This window comes from Manacus vitellinus, unplaced genomic scaffold (assembly GCF_001715985.3).
Source record: "Manacus vitellinus isolate BGI_N305 unplaced genomic scaffold, ASM171598v3 scaffold_20_pilon, whole genome shotgun sequence".
Classification (NCBI taxonomy): Eukaryota; Metazoa; Chordata; class Aves; order Passeriformes; family Pipridae; genus Manacus; species Manacus vitellinus.
In genome coordinates, this window is record NW_021939471.1 from 7,807,153 (window position 1) to 7,823,500 (window position 16,348).

General features: G+C 40.2%; 1 protein-coding gene across 2 annotated transcripts in view; it reads right to left on the reverse strand.

Annotated features, from left to right (window-relative positions):
• SATB2 (SATB homeobox 2) overlaps positions 1 to 16,348 on the reverse strand; it is a 107,295-nt gene that overhangs the window by 45,826 nt on the left and 45,121 nt on the right. For both annotated transcript variants that reach the window (XM_008931116.4, XM_018071935.2), the window contains exon 5: positions 4,852 to 5,324. In XM_008931116.4, the coding sequence (XP_008929364.2) occupies positions 4,852 to 5,324 (473 nt within the window). The remainder of the gene's footprint in view (positions 1 to 4,851; positions 5,325 to 16,348) is intronic.

The window sequence follows — 16,348 nt, forward strand, 5'->3', positions numbered from 1 at the left end:
TACAAGCACACATTCTGAAAGCCTGACTCACATGCTACTTAAGATTTTTCATTCAGCCTATTGAATACAATTAAGTTAATTGAAACTGAAATTTTGGGCAGTGCAAAACCCACTGTTGGAACAAATATCCCATGTACCAAAAATCTGCAATTTATTAAATTAAGCACTTCCCTTAGAGACTGCCTTCTTTCCTGTGAGTACAACAGAACGCTGCTTGTGCCACATTACACCCAAGAATAAAACAAGCAGGAAGCATGAAAGGGTTTCATGCAATAAGAGAGAGTTCTCTACGAGGGTAAAAACCAACAAAAAATTCCCCCCCAAAACCAAACCAGAAGCCTTGCTAATTGAAAATCTGTGCACAATGGGGCAGACACCATAGTGATGAATGCAGCATGACTGTCTCACTAGATACCAGGCAGAGAATTAAAGCTGCTTGTGTTCCTCTCGTGTGAGTTAAAGAGAAAATTATTTGCAAAAGGAATTCTGTGCAGGATTTGGCTCACAAGCAAATAGAGGTGGAAGAGTTAACTATTTCAATAAACCATATTTCTGATCTTAATGCCTCTTAGAGAATTCTTTTCTGAACCCACTTCAGTTTGGAGAATTTTGCCAAAGAAAGCAGAATTAGACATAAATGAGGAGTCACCGCCCACCTCCCTCCTTGCCTGCCTCCATAGCCTTTATTTGGAGCTTCCTTACTAGCCACATTCCTGCTCTGAGAGCCCTCAACCCTTCTTTAGGTGACTGGTGACACCTTTGCATGCCACAGAAGTGTTATTTCCCTCTTTCTTATTGCAGAATCCTGGACTTGCTTGCAGTTGCACCAGAAGTTGGGGCCTCATCCAGCATCAATCCTATGTTTCCCTATGCTTCAACTCACTTCTGCAGCCAAGGGGCAACCAAATCCCTTGAAAAAGAAGGATCAGTTTAGTTCATTTCTTCATAAATTTCACTACCTCTGAGGCTGGTGGAGTTTTCTCCTCCTTGGGCTGTTACTTCCTTTAATCCAAAAAGACGCGGTTGGCACCAGCCGAGCTGGGTAAGCACTGCTTTCCCATCTGTGGGCTGGGAAGCCAATGCTCTCACACAGAGCTACTCAGGGCAGCAGGAAGGGAGCAGTGCTCTTTGGGAAGAAAGTTACAAGCAGCCTGAACACGCTGGGTGTTTTTACCCAGCTCTCCTTCTATCTGGCACCACAATGGTTTCATTTACAACGCCTCAGGTTCAGGGATATTTCCAGTTTTGGAGGCTGTTCAGGGAAACAAGCACTGGCCACTCGCCCAAACATTTTACTAGTTTTGGCTATTATGTCAAAACATTGGCAAAAAAGGATACTTTAAAAAAAAAGAGGAAGATATAAACAGAAATACTCCTTCAGTCTATAGGGCTTGCAGTCCACTGGGCACTCCCAAGGAGGGAAGTGCCCATTGATCCAATGATTGAGACTGTCTGGACTCTTACAAAGAGCCTCATAAACTGTCCTGACTGCAACTCCATGAGCCTATAGCTAAGAGGGATGCTGAACAAGTGGGGAGAGGAGGAAGAGTATGTTAATTTTCCTTACGCAGAACAGGATTCAAATGACCTATTTTTCAGCTTGGATTTTTGAAAAGCACAGATCACTTCAGCAACTCCAGATTTGCTAAAAAAACTTTTCAGAGGAGTACAAGGTAAATCCAAGAGAGCATTTTCATGCATTTCCTTTAAAATACTTTTCTTAGTCTTTTTTTTCTGTAACCACCCCTACCTAACCATTTATCAGAACACTACAACCTGTAATAAGTAAGCTCTGGTTCTTACAGCTTTTTGGTTGCAATCGAATGCTGTATTAGTAGACATCATACTGCAAGAGGGATATAGTACAAGGAAACTGCCCTGCAGAGAGCCTAAGAGGGTGTTATTCCAACAGACACCATTCTTATCATCGCTGAGCAGGTTGTAGGTAACACCATCTCAGACAAACATGGTAGTGTGCACCACCATTTCAAATATTTTGAAGGTTGTGCAGGAATTTCTTACTCATTGGAAAGTGTCATTAAAACCACCTTCAATAACTACATTGTCTCTGTGGGTGTGCTTCTACCTGTCCCCTATGCTGAATAAATAGGCATTTAGATTCCACAGTAGCATGAGTCAAAATTATGACACTGAATCTCTAAAGATAAAATAAGAAGAGGCAGAGATTAGCCTTGGGCACTTACTAAAAATCAGTTGTATACAGTTTGAGGGTCCTTCACACCCAGTTTCAAATAAATAGGACAATGTTCACTTCGGAACTTTCTGTTTGAAAGAAACCCTCTTCATGGCTAACACGGCCTGGGCCAGCTCCTAGCCAAGCACCCCATGCAGCTCTCCTGTGCACACAGCAGGTACTAAACTGCCTGATGTTCAGTGCCCATCTCAGAGTGGGACCTCAGTGGGAGCACTGTGCCCCAGGAAATGCACAGAACTTGTCACAGAGCCTGAAGTGCTTTGTTTCCTTATGTGCAGAGCACCTGGGCACAGGTATAAGCTGATATGTGGTGTAGTCTTCAGTTATATATTTCCATCTTGAAGAGAAAGATTCGGATGTTTCACAAACCATACAACTGGCTCTCTCTTTCTTCTGATCCTCCTCACATTCTTCTTCCCACACACACGTGCATACATACAAGTGTCAGCCATTTGTTCCGATGGATTTAGCCTAGTTTGGATCAAAGCGTCCTCTACTTCATTTAACAGATTTGCTCAGATGGAAGGTCTCAGGGGAGAAATAATGTTAGTAAGAGGGGGCTTTTCAGCATTGAGTATGTAGGTCATTGGACTTTAAAATAAATTAGAGAATAGTTTATCTATTAAACAAGCCTCACAGTACATATTTCATGAAGCTATACTTAATTATAGGCTAATGTGCACCACAGAGCTACCACAAAGAGAGATTAAGCAGTGGCCCATAATGTGGTGATTAATACAATTATTAGCTGGCTGGCATACAGCATCTATTATTTGGTACCATCACGAGAAACAACAGACCTCCAGTTCCTAATGCTGGCACTTCTGTGGAATGCAACAAACCCAAACATTTCCAGGGAGAAACACACACCTCCCTGTACCTCGCAGACAGCAGGAGGGATGCAGGAAGGTGAGAGCAGACTTGAACTTCCACTTCAAGTGCATTTTACAGAGTTTGCTTCTCCACCATGGATGCGTGGGAATATCCCACACCTTCTATGCTGCAGTGCAACACTGATTGAGCACCTCTTCTTAATACCCTGAACAGCCCCTGATGTGAGAGGAGCTTGTTCTGAGTTGGAATTAAAAGCTGTGGACAAGGAAACATAAGCTAGTATCTATACTCTCTTGCTACAGTGGTGGCTGCTAAGGACATGATGAACTCACTGTATGTAAGATCATTGGTCTTCTATATTAAAGCCCTGTAGACTAACGAAACACAGTTGTGAGATGAGCAAATCTTTTATGATGCTGTAAGACTTGCCTGCTCTGGAATCAGTGTCGTGAACCGTTCAGTACATCATATTACTTACGACTGAGGGCTAAGAAGCAGGTAATTTCTTTCTTGTTGGGGAATGAGCTTTTGGTTTAATAGCAGACTTGGGCATTACCAACCTGGGTCTCCCAGTCTGAGTGAAGGAGAGCTTCTTGTTCAGTGATAGTGGCAAAACCCTCAACGGCAATGTTACTGTTGACCTCTCACTCAAGTTCAGAATATGTCATTCTGTCAATACCATCTACCTTGATTATACCAGGCTTTATATACAATGGGTTATGATCCCAGAGGGATGAAAAGCTTTTCCAAATTAACAGCAGCATTTTAAAGAGGAAATACTCATACATTCCTATGTAGTTTTCATTTGATATCCTCAAGGCTAACCCCAGAACTCAAAGTCACGTTGATTGGAAGTGAATGTTTTTTCTGACTGCAGCCATCTTATGAATTTAATGGAAGAAGGGAAGTCATAAAATGTGCTCCATACTTTAATTAGTTCCCTCATAACATGGCATTTCCAAAATGGCAGTGCCAAAGAAAATCATTAATCTAGCAGAACAGACAAAGGCACTGTATGGGGCAAGGGACAGACCTCCAAGAGACACACACACACACTTCTTTTTTCTTGCTGGTAATTCTTACCTCAAAGAACAACTCCAACTAAACAAAAGGAATTTGTACCAACATTAAATATTAAGCCACTTTCCATTTCTTAAGCCTTGCTACAGAGTATCACAACTGAGAGATCATGTGTTGCATGCCTTGAACAGCAGCAGGATAAATGTAAATGGCCTGTCTTTCTGAACACACATCCTGGGTACTCCAGATGCCAGGCTTAAGCTCAAGCAAACACAATACGCTACAAATGGCAGATACCTTTCCCAGCAGTCAGTCTTTAGGCCTATGCACACTTGCCTTACACGCTTCTTATGGGAGCAGCCTCTGGCACTAGTTGTGGCATCAGTTGTACCACAGGAAGGAACTGAGGAAGTGACAGAAGCCCAAAGACACCTCTGACCCTCAGAGTCTCTTGTAACCTCTTCCTGACTGTCAGGCAGGGGCAGATGTGGAAGTTTATAACCACAGAGAGGAACTCGGGGAAGAACTCACATGAGCAGAATGACTGCTAGAGAACAAAGCTCAGGTAACAGCACAGGAGTGGCCAAACGCAAACAAACAGCTGTTCCAGGAAGAAACAGCCTTGTTCGATACCGACAAAGAGACTGGGGGAAAAAAAGGAGAGTGGTTTGACCTGTTTCTATGGCACAACCCCTGCCTTGATCTGCAACAACCATACAGCCCCACAAGAGCCACAGTTTTGCCCCTTCAGCACTTCTTGGTTATAGAATAGAAATTGATACCTGTGTGCGGTTGAATGCTACTCTTGCAAAGACAGCTTGAGACACACTGGCTCTCTTCAGCTCATCTCTGACTTGCTGGTAAATATCTGGAGAGACTTCCACCGATGAATTTGATGGCTCTGGTTTGACAGCTCTAGGGATGGGCGGATGATTCAAGAACTGCTGGTTGATAGCCTGTGGGTGCTGGTGAGCCAACAGCCGGCTGACAGCAATCTGTTGGTTTATCAGATGGGCCATTGCTATCTGCTGCCTCACCAGTTGTGGACTGAGCTGAGGAGACAGGAGCCCAGGATTTATCATTGTTTGCATCGTTGGCACTTGGTTTCGTATTGGAGTACTGTGGTGAATTTGGCCATGAGGAGACTGTTCGTTAGTTTTTCCCAAAGTTGCCAGCTGGTTGATATTTGGTAAGTGCATGGGACGTTGACCAAGAACACAATAGTCTGAAAGGTTTTCTCTTTCCACTCTTTCCACTGTTAAAAGAGAAAAATTTGCTTGCTGTCATTTCAGTTTGCACTTAGGGCAAGGATTATTGCAGGTGACTACACAACAGCACCTGCTTTACTTTGTAAGTCTACACTTGCATAGAAGTTTCACAGAAACATAAGCAAAAGCAACACAAAGTAAAAGTCACAACATTAACATTCTTTTGGACTTCTCAGGCTTCATCAACTCCTCAGGAAGCCTCCTTATAAATCAGTAGCAGGTATCCTCTCCAGCCTCATTTCCTAAAGAAGCAAGCTTGGACGCTTCCACTGATACTGTCACTAACATTTGAATCAGTCACAGAAAATTGAGTAACTTTTAAAAGTGATCAATGTTTCAGAATCACTGGCATCTAGGTAAAGGAAAGAAACTCAAATTAGCATCCACTCACACAAACCCCATGGAAACTGGACCATTCCCTGAGCAGATCATGGAACAGCTTCTCATTATAAACTCTGCAACTATTATCTTTTCCAACAAAAACTCGACGTTGCACTGTGTGTGGATAAAGCTATCTGGTAGCCTCAGTTCACCCAGGTGCACTACATCAGACTCATGTTGGTTAGGTGAAAGCATATTATAAAACCGTGCAATTCACACATGAGAAATATCTAAAGCAATGGTTCCTAGAGCCAAAGCTTCATCACTGTGAGTCTGTCCAGAAACCTTAAAGCACCTTTGCATGAATGCCCACTTAAGAGGAAGTGGTTTCACTCTCTTCAAAAAAACTTTGTTTAGCACAACAGAGACCTGCGATCCCTAAGTGGCACAATGATAAAAAAAATGAAACACAAAATGCATATACTGTAATTTTATATACTGATATGTATTGTCTCTGTTAAATGTGTTATATCCACAATATCACAGTATCTTTTCATGTTACTGCAAAACTAAATGCACATATTACAAACACAAATTTCCTCTAGAAGCACTATTTAAAATAGGAAACGAAGATTATAAAGTACATAACTCCTACTCAGATAATTTTAAGTAATCAGAAGTCATTTTACAGTTGGTTGCAGATTCCATGAGCCTCACTACATGCAATTGGATAGGCACTTACATATTGATGTGATATAAAAGTGTTCAGGGATGTATATCATACAACTAGAAAACAGCTACCTCATCTCTGTATTGCTCTCAGCAAATAATAAGATAGGATTTTCTTCCATAAATGCCATAATACTATTATGACTTGTGTAATTATTAACAACTGTACCAAGCTTTGAACCCTTTTAAAAAACTTAATCTATATAAAGCTTTGAAGCTTTACACAGTTAATACTGAGAACAACAGTTTACTGATGACTTGCTCTGTTTCCTTCTAAATAGAAAGACAGCTCTTTTCACGATCCAGAGTTAATCTGAGACAGAGAGGGAGTAATGCCTTGAACACACACAAACACACAGTTACTATCTTTAGAACTGTCACTCTGGAACATCACAAGTACTGAATTTTACAACTAGGTGAATTATGCCCAGGATTTCCTTGTAAGAAATTTCAGCTCACTCGTCTCATTCTGTTAAAGGAAAACCCCATAACATTTTTAATCTTCTATAAAATAATTGCTTTTAAAAAACTTCTAAAATAAAAATTAATTTGTAAGAAAACTATTAATTCAATTTTTTCACAAAAGCCAATGCTTCAAGCTGACTAAATTTCTAAGTGCATGCTTACTCGTGCAGTGTATTTCAACTATGAAATGCAATGCAATGCGTGTGATACACAAACACTATAGTCAGCAAATTACTATTTTGCTGTGTTACACACAGGCTGTCAGATACACAATGCAGTATTTCAGTTTGCTGAAAATACTGAAAATTCCTATTCAGAAGCTGCTCCTCTTGATATTCTGTAGGCATCCCTGCAATCAGGTACAGAAAGCTCTATACCTCTAGTCTCTGGCATCAGGAACAGACATGAACTCAATGTCAAGTATGAAATACAAGCAGTGCTAATTCCAGGGATCGTCATTGACCCGGCATTGATACAGAGATGTCACGTGTGGGCAGGGGAGTGGGGAAGAGCGCTGCTTTTTCACAGCCCCAGACCACGTTCTGTGACACGGACAACTCAGAACCCACGTGGCCATACTATTGCCTCCTCAGCCTGTAGTAAGCCTGCACCTGAGTAAGGCCATTACGTACACACAGTTGCCAGCAAAACCAAATGTAACTATTCCAAAGGTGTACTTGGCAGGTGTAAGTACAATAAAGATGTTGCTCAGTGTACATGAAATAGTTGGAGCACCATGCTATATCCATTTACACCTCTAGAAATCTAGAATCCTTCTGCTAGGAGTTTTAGAAGAGCTGAAATAAATTCTGAACTATTTGTAGTTTAAGAAGCACACAGAGGACAAGTTACCGAAACCAACAAATTACTACTTGTTAGAACACAAAAACAGTAACCAAGTGTTTTTGAAAACTTGGTGAGAAATAAATATAAATAACATTCACTTTCTGGGCTGAACCATATTTGCCAAGTTTCCACCCACTCCTGACTTCAGTGCCAAGTTATAAACCCCTAAAAACTAAAGTTTAAGATGAAAAGGCTGCCAGGCTGTTAATCTCTGAAGTGCTACTTGGAATTACATAGAGACATCACCTGACTTGCTTCCATTTTTCCCTTATTATCAGTTTCCTTTTTCGATCACATTAGACTATGTAGCCATGCATGTACTCCCTATAAACAAACCAGATTCTAGTCACTCCAACCACTTCAATAATAAAAGGTTACCATTAGCAGTTACGCTGGACGGAAAAAATGTGCATTACTCAACTCCTCAAGACTCTTTCCTTCTCTAACGCATTGCCCATATCTGATTCCCTGTTGTTCTTTGGTAACTATGGATTGGTAGGGTTCTACAGAGCTGAACAGGAGCAAGACTGAGACAACCTCAAGATGGAGACTGGCACTGTCCTGTGAGAAAGACCAGCTTGACAGCAATGCTCTAAGAAAAAAGAGATGTAGGGGCCACAAAGCTGCTGTGACATCAACATTCTGCCTCAGATCTTCCTGAGACAGGACTTTTCCATTTGCATCCTCCATTTTTCAATTCATACCTGATTAGAGCCTTTTCCTTTTCCTTCCCTTGTTTACTATTGTTCCACTCAAACTAGGGATATATTTATAGCTCTTGTAGTCCTGCATGAACTGGCTGGTACTTGAATATATTGATTGGAATATAAAGCAGTGAGAACAGACCAAAAGGACCTTAAACTGGGAAGGAAGGGGTTCCATGGATGTCTACATTCAAGTACTGCTGATAAACTACTTCTGCTAGTGATGCCTGTGCTAGTTAAACAAAAGCTGGTTCAGGAGGCTGTTACCTACCTCCATCTGTGGTGTGACCACAGCAAAAGACATTGCAGTGTTTTCTCATTGCATCGCATGCTTGGTATACAGTTTTGCAGTTCTTTGCTTGAAGAGCTCACGTACACCAAGTACAACAGTACTGTCATATTGCAGAGCCCCCACCCTTCTGAAGCAGATCACTAGGTAGGCAGAGACCTGTGTCTGAATAACAGGTACTGTGCTAAGCTCAGCAATCAGCTCCCAGAGCACCCCAGGATAGCATCTGTCCTTTATTTTTCTATACTTCCCTACAATGTCACTACCTCTACAAGACAGTCAGAAACCAACATAATCCCCAGAATGGGAGCAGCAAATTGTTGTATTTCAATGTTCCGTTCTGGTCCTGTAATGATTGCCATGTGCGTCAATGTATTTCAACTCCATACTGAGTTAAAACTTCCTGAATACAGCACAAAAGGAATTCAGTGCACCCTTCCCCTGTGTGATGCTCTTAACCTCTACCCCAATCTTCCTTGCATAGTCAAGCAGCTGACGCAGTCCACAGCACAATAGCTTGGGGTGGTCTGCATGCAACTTTCCATTTAAAATAAAACCAGCTCAAAAGATTTAAAATAAGATTTATTTCTCCACCTTCCCTTCCCCTCACACTTTATTTGCACTGAGTTGTTAATAGGAACATTCTGACAAACAGCCCGTGGGGCATTTAGGGCTTAAGAGTGGCACTGAATTGACTGACAGCACTGGAAACCAAATTCCTGTGCACAATAAGGGATGCAGCAGGGAGAGCAAGAGCGTAACGTGTCTCCCAGCACTGCACTGCAGCGGGGACACAGAGGACCCGCCAGCGTTCATGACCCAGCACGGCCGGAACTTTTCAGTCCTGCAGGCATACAGGCACTTTGCCCCAGAGTAGGAAGAAGCTGGTAAAGAAACGTTTTGTAATAAGTTACTAGCCGGCAGAATTGCCATGCCTCAATTGTGACAGGATGTCACCACCCAGGGCTGTTCTCCAGTGCTTCAGAGTTTGCTTCTTTGTTTTATTTATTATTTAAAACCTGGTGATCATAAAAGCCATTTCTAGCAGTGGTCATGGCTGAGCTGGGAGAGCTCTGTGAACTCTGGTATACCCTACTAAGTCTGAGACAAAAAGGTTCTCACAATTTCTTCTGGCTTAGCATCATCCTGCTCACTGGAGTAAGACCTGGACTTTGGAGCCGTGCTTGGGGGGCAAAGCGTTCTCCAGCACAGTACCACTCTCTGCCTTGGAGAGACAGGGCCGTGCACTATACCCAGAGGGTGCCCTCTTGCTTATGCTACACAATAATGAACTACCACTTTGTAAATAACAGAAACACTCCAGAGCACAGGAGGTGCTTTTAAAGTCGTAATTCTGTATCTTTTCATCTATAATTAGGATAATTACTTATTTCTTTTAATCACAGCTCACTTAACCACTTCAGTGCAGAGGGCTGGTCTGAGGAGTCTCATTTTCATTCAACATCTAATCTTCATATTTACCCGAAGTCATTCACTGACTTCACTGCCTGATCCCTGCCCGGGTCATTTGTTCCTGCAGTCAAAACGGGAGAAAAAGCAGGTTGACGGGAGAGGCAGACTTGACAAGAAGTTGTAACTTTTAAAACCTTTCCCTTCCTCTACTCCTGAGGGATAGCACATAACCTCAAAATAGCTATAGAGCACATACAGAAATTGTTTGGCTGCTGGTTGTGGGTAGCAAAGGCCTTTATCCAAGCCTAATGGAAAACAGACAGGAAAGGCCATTGTCTGTTCTTTGTTCTGTTGCAAATTGTTCAGTTCCCACCAAAACACAAATCACTATTTTTTTACTTAGAACTATCATTAAAAGTGGGCCTTTAACTAGCACCAGTCTCAGGTGAATGGAGCAGAGCATGCTAACATTGCTGACTCTCTCTTTGCAGCTGACTTTCTCATTCCTTTATCCTCAAGACTAGATCCAAGTCACCCTTTGGGACATAGAGATGCTAAGATGTCTTCTGTCACTTATGCTTAAACATAATAAGTCACACTCTTCCCATGGGCTGTCCCTGGACTGCACTGCTTCCAAAGATGCTTGTCAGAAGACAAGCATCATCATCTTATTTTTAGATTTATTTTGGGGTTACTGTGCAGGCTCAAGAGGGCACACAGAAGTATGAACTTCTTCACAATTCTTCATACTCGCGTTAACATTGTTTGTCAATAGGACATGCCAGATCCATCTAGCAGAGAAAAGCATTACATTGAAGGTGCTTTAGTGACCACCGAGTCTAATGCAAGAATATTGGTCAGGTGAAATGGAAAATGAGAAGCAGGGAAAACATTACTTAGGGCTGTCTGACAGAAACACAGGGAGTACTGGTTTACATGGATTGAAGTTCTCATCTGATATAAAAATATCTCCTTTCCTGTTAAACTACTGCAACAGAAGTACTAACCTTTTGTGGGCACCCCAAAAGGGAGGTGCAAACCTCCCAGAATACCCAGTCATTTGTGCAATCCCTATGGAAAATATATATACATGTCTTCCTGACTCATAATATCAGAGATGGTGAAAGGAAGGAGACAGAAAGCAAATGTCACTAAGGCAGAGATATAAACTCTTTAGATTCTCTTCAAGTGAAGAGAATGCAATTCTGCTCTCAGTATTATATACTCTATGAAATCCATGGGAACACAGACAGCCACACTGCAGTTTTCCCACAAAGAAAGCTTATGTCTGTGCCTAAACTTCAAGTTATCTTCCTGTTTCAAACTAATCTCCACTAAAGCTTACTTCGTAAAAATTTCTTTACCTTTGAGTTACCATGTCACTGTTTGGAAGCACACAAATAATTTTTTTTAAATACGAAATAAAATGAATTTTGAGATTCTGCAGATTAAAACCAAAACATGTTTGCTTTTTAGAAAATGAAGATGACCATTCCTTACTAAGCTGTGGGCAGAAGTCCCAAGCTCTGCACACAACTGGTCCTCACTGAGAAAATCACTGTGCTGGCAACAGGAGACATTTTAAAAACATAAAGTTGAGTGACATTTTTTGAGCAGGTTTGGTCAGCATGGCATGGACAAGACACAGGACAAGTGGCCAGGCAGTTTCTCCACAGCAGGGTTTCCAACCTTTATTGTCTCACCTATGTTCCCTAAAGCAGCACTGGTTGAGGCTCCAGTCACACACAGGCAAGGGAGAAGGCATTCAGCTAACTGCACATATCCCTCTGCCACAGCACAGACACTGCTCCAAAACAGCCAGAAGCCATGAAAGACATTCTGCAAAGTTGAAATTCATATATGCATTTACTTTAGATAAAAGTTATGCCTAAGTAAAAAAAAATAAACCCAAAGGGTGTGTTTTAATTCTGTTTACAGAGAGGAATAGCCAAGAGGGCCACAACTCATACACCCCTGGAATGCATGGCAGTGGGTAAATTGTTTCTTAACAATGCACATGCACAAATCCCCCAAACTGGCACTTAACATCAGGGACACTGCTGAAATCCAAAATGCTCATGTGGGTGGGAAAAACAGCAGTCAAGGGGTCTGTAATTCTTGCTGAATCTTGACACTGTTAACTTGTATTTAAAGACAGATGCCACTTTTTCCTCATCATCAGTGCTAACTGATGAACTATTCTCCTTATAAAATAGCACAGCAGACCATAGACTAAGAGGATGTCCCTGAGTCAGAAATGATCCTCAGGTCATGTGTGTTACCTAGATGCTGACAACCTTGCCTGGGATTGATGTTATTTTCCTCCTTTTTATTTAAGAAAGTGTGGAAAGTCGTATTTTTAGTGAAATGAATACACAGACAGAAGTGTAAAAGCAAGCAAAGGAAAAATTACAGTAATGTCAAGAGCCTCACAGCTGACCTGAATGACCCTAACAGGTTTAGTGCCAGAGCCACAGCTAATATCCAAACAAGTCATGAAATGTATTCTCTTAAAAAACTCAACATTTTTCCAAAAGGTCAAGATCTATATATGCATGTATATATATATCTCTCTATATATCTATATATATATATAGATATATCTCATACATATAAACCACTCTGTATACACACAGAGAGAGAAATAAATGCATATGTATCAATAAAAAGGATCTTTCTAAAAGTCAAAAACACTGTTTGGGAAAGACCTGGTGTGCCTTTTCATGAAGCTTCCACAACATCTGCTTCAGAGGAACAATTAAAAACTATTCCTCAAAGCATATAATGACAGTTTTCCCCAGATTCGCACTGGCATTATCACTGTGCCACAATCCTCAGTTCCTTCAGCCTGGAAATAAGAAAGCTGGGAGCCCTTCTGAATCCTGTTTCTAACCTCTTTCAACCCACAATGGCCTCTAGGAACACATTAAAAGAGAAACAGATTGCTCTGTCTATCCATTATGGGAAGTAAGCAAACATACTTTCAAGAATAAAACAGCACACAAACAACAAATCAGTATTGGAAAAATCAAAGAGCAGCCAAAGCAGATTCTCAATTTAAGGAAGCTATGAAAGCTTTTTCTTAAGTTCTTGATCTGTTGGATAGAAATAATTGAGCCTTCCTCCTTCAAACTGAAAAGCCTCATCATTCCACAAAAATTTTGAGACATCCACAGTCTCAAAACTCACATCCACAGAAAGCTATATTTTGACAGACATTGATGGCAGGAGCAAAGATGAAATGTTCTTCAAATGCAGACAAAAAAAATATGTCTTTTTATTTTTAAGTTCACAATGTATTTATTTCTTCCCGCTGCCTTCCTAACTTCCTCCCACCAAGCTAAGTTGTGTCATCAGGCAAAACCAAAATATTCACACCAGTTAAGATTTTCAGTTGTGAAAAAATTCTGATACAGTGATAGTCCTTCTGATAAAAATAGAAAGCATGACACTTAAAAGTGAAATATCTATTGAGAAATACAGCTAAAAAATATTCTAAATGCTACAGACCCAAAACACTGGGCAACAAGTAGGGTAACTGGTACAAGTTTGATCCCTTGACAATTATCTGAATTGCACAGCTAAGTTCTGAAAATCTTCTTTTCATACATACATATATATACATGTATATAGCTACTTATAGAGTGTTATTTTTATTTCTGTATCTATCTGTTAATCAAACTTAGAAGCAATGCAAGCCTTTTAAGCAGTTATTAAAATCATGCATTTCTAGGTTTAAACATGCTTAAAACCTGTCATGTATGCACAACTCTGTACTAAAAGGCCTTGTATTCCACAAAAAGAAGAATGAAATAAAAAGAGTTTTAAAAAGGTTTCACATAGTAATATTAAATTAATACACGGTGCATATTCTAAACAAGATTACAATACAAACTAGATAGCTTAATTACCACCTCAAGTGATTACAGACATCCATGAGGGAAAGAGAAAATCCATAGAAGTTTTTTGATTCCCACCTACTGTCCACGTTGCATTAGAACCACGTTAATATAAGCTCTCCTTCAAATATATATGTGTATCCCAAGGAGACTAGAAAGAGTGGACATCCTGTTATAAACTTCAACATGTCCTCCCACATATCCCAAGTGGTAGACTCAGAGCCAGGAGGAGACAAAAAGCCTCCATCCTCACAGCAGCCAATTCCCAAGTGTGTCTGTGCACTAACCCTCGTGCTGCTGAGTAAACTGTGAATGTCTTAAAACCTAAAGGGGCTGGGGCAGGGTGGGAGAAAAATATTCCAGCAGAATTTTGTTCTAGCATCATCCTGACACAAGACAAAATTGCCATGCTGAGCTGAACTAACTGAAAACTTTTTTAAAATTACAAGCATAAATAGTTTAGCTGTCTTTTTGGTGAGTTCAATGGAATGCACACTGAGAATGTTTACTTGAGATTTGATACAATTACATTTGTGTACAGCTTTTACATCTGTTGCTAATGATATCAAATTATTGATTATTCACTTTCTTATATTTATTTAAACATTAACCATACACTCAGCAACTTGATGCTTTTCTTTTTTTTCTTTTTTTTTTTCTTATTTTCCAGAGAACTTTTTATTTTTGCCTGGCTTCGGTTGTAATTACTTTGATCTTCCAGAGAGTATAATTAATTTACTGTTTATTTATTTCTATGAGAAAGGAAAAAAGTTTGACCTAGGAGATCTATATGTGGCAATTTGTAACAGAATCACATAGCTTATGTTTAGGAAATCATGGTTTTGATTAAGAAGCAACCATTTAGTTCCCACTGTTTTATTAAAACAGACATTAGCAGATAATAGGAAACACATTTAACACTGTAGGCTGCATTTAGTTTGCAACGTCAATAATGTTATTTTGAAGCCCCTTCCTATTTTGTATTTACCACAGCTCATGTGAATAGTTTTTTATCTTTACTTTCTAATAACCAGCTCTAGAATTACACAAGGATATGGGTGCTGGTTCCAAAGACACCAAATTATAGTTTTACCCAATCTATCCAGATATAACCCAAAAAACGGACTGCTGCATCATCCATTCACCTTCATGGAAGTCCTTTTTAAAAATTATTATTAAAGGAATATATGATGACTGAAGCATGTCAACTCAAGTCACTGATTTTGCACACTTACTGAGCTGTCCTGCAGGAATATCTGGCTACAGAAAAGAAACAAAACATCATGAAAACAGAGATTATGAGAAATTGAAACCACCAGAAGAATGCAAAAGTCTTCCTGTTTGCAAGGTGTTTAGATTACTGCTCTGAAGTTGCATGACTGTTTATTCTCCATGCACCACTGTACCTGCCACAGACTCTTTGTTTTCTCTCCCACTCATATGGTTGATGAATCAACACTACTTGAACTGCTTTATAGCAGCTTGTGTTTACTTCACACATACCTTAACCTTCCTTTTTCTCCTCCTACTAACACACACATACACTTCCAAACAGCAACGCCTGGCTGTGTCTCTGAATAGCACAGATACAGAGTTATCTCGAAAACTCTTCAGGTTTGGATCCTTGACCTTTTGATTGAGGTTTCATTCTGCTTTTACTGCACTTAACAATTTAACTGTGCACTTACTAAGTAAAAAAAAAAGTAAGAGCATAAAGAATTCAATGCTCTAAGAATGAAAGAAAGTGGAAGACAGCACTGTGCTAGAAACACTCAGAAGCTGTAGTAGCATCTCCGCAGTTAAGAACACTACAGTTAAGGGCTTCCAGTGCCTCTGCAACTGGCACCCTTGCCCAGTTTTGAAGAAAAAAAAAAAAAAAAAGAAAAAAGGGAAAGAAAAGCCCATTTCTGTTCTTCCAGCACAGCAAGTAAAAGTGAATGGTGATGACCTCGAAGTTGTTTGATTCCTTTGACTGTTTTTTAACCAAGAGGATATGTTAAAACACTTGGAATAAATTCTTTTATTAAGAGACACCATTTAGAGAAAAGAAACACTTCTGAGTCACACAATGGCAATTTAGAGAGAAAAGAAACTATCCAGTTTATTTGGCATGAGGGTAACCACACACTAAAATATCCAATCAACATTTTTACTTCTAGTCTAAACCTTTTAGGAGGTGAAAAACAACATCTCCATTTCCTTGCCTGCATTGTTACTCCACTTCTGCCTGAACAAACTTCCTTCTAGACACAAATAATTTTTCCATAGAACATTCCTTTTTTGTTCCCCCTAGTGAAAATCTAATCACTGCACAGCCCAGGCATGAGCATCTTACAGGTATGCTC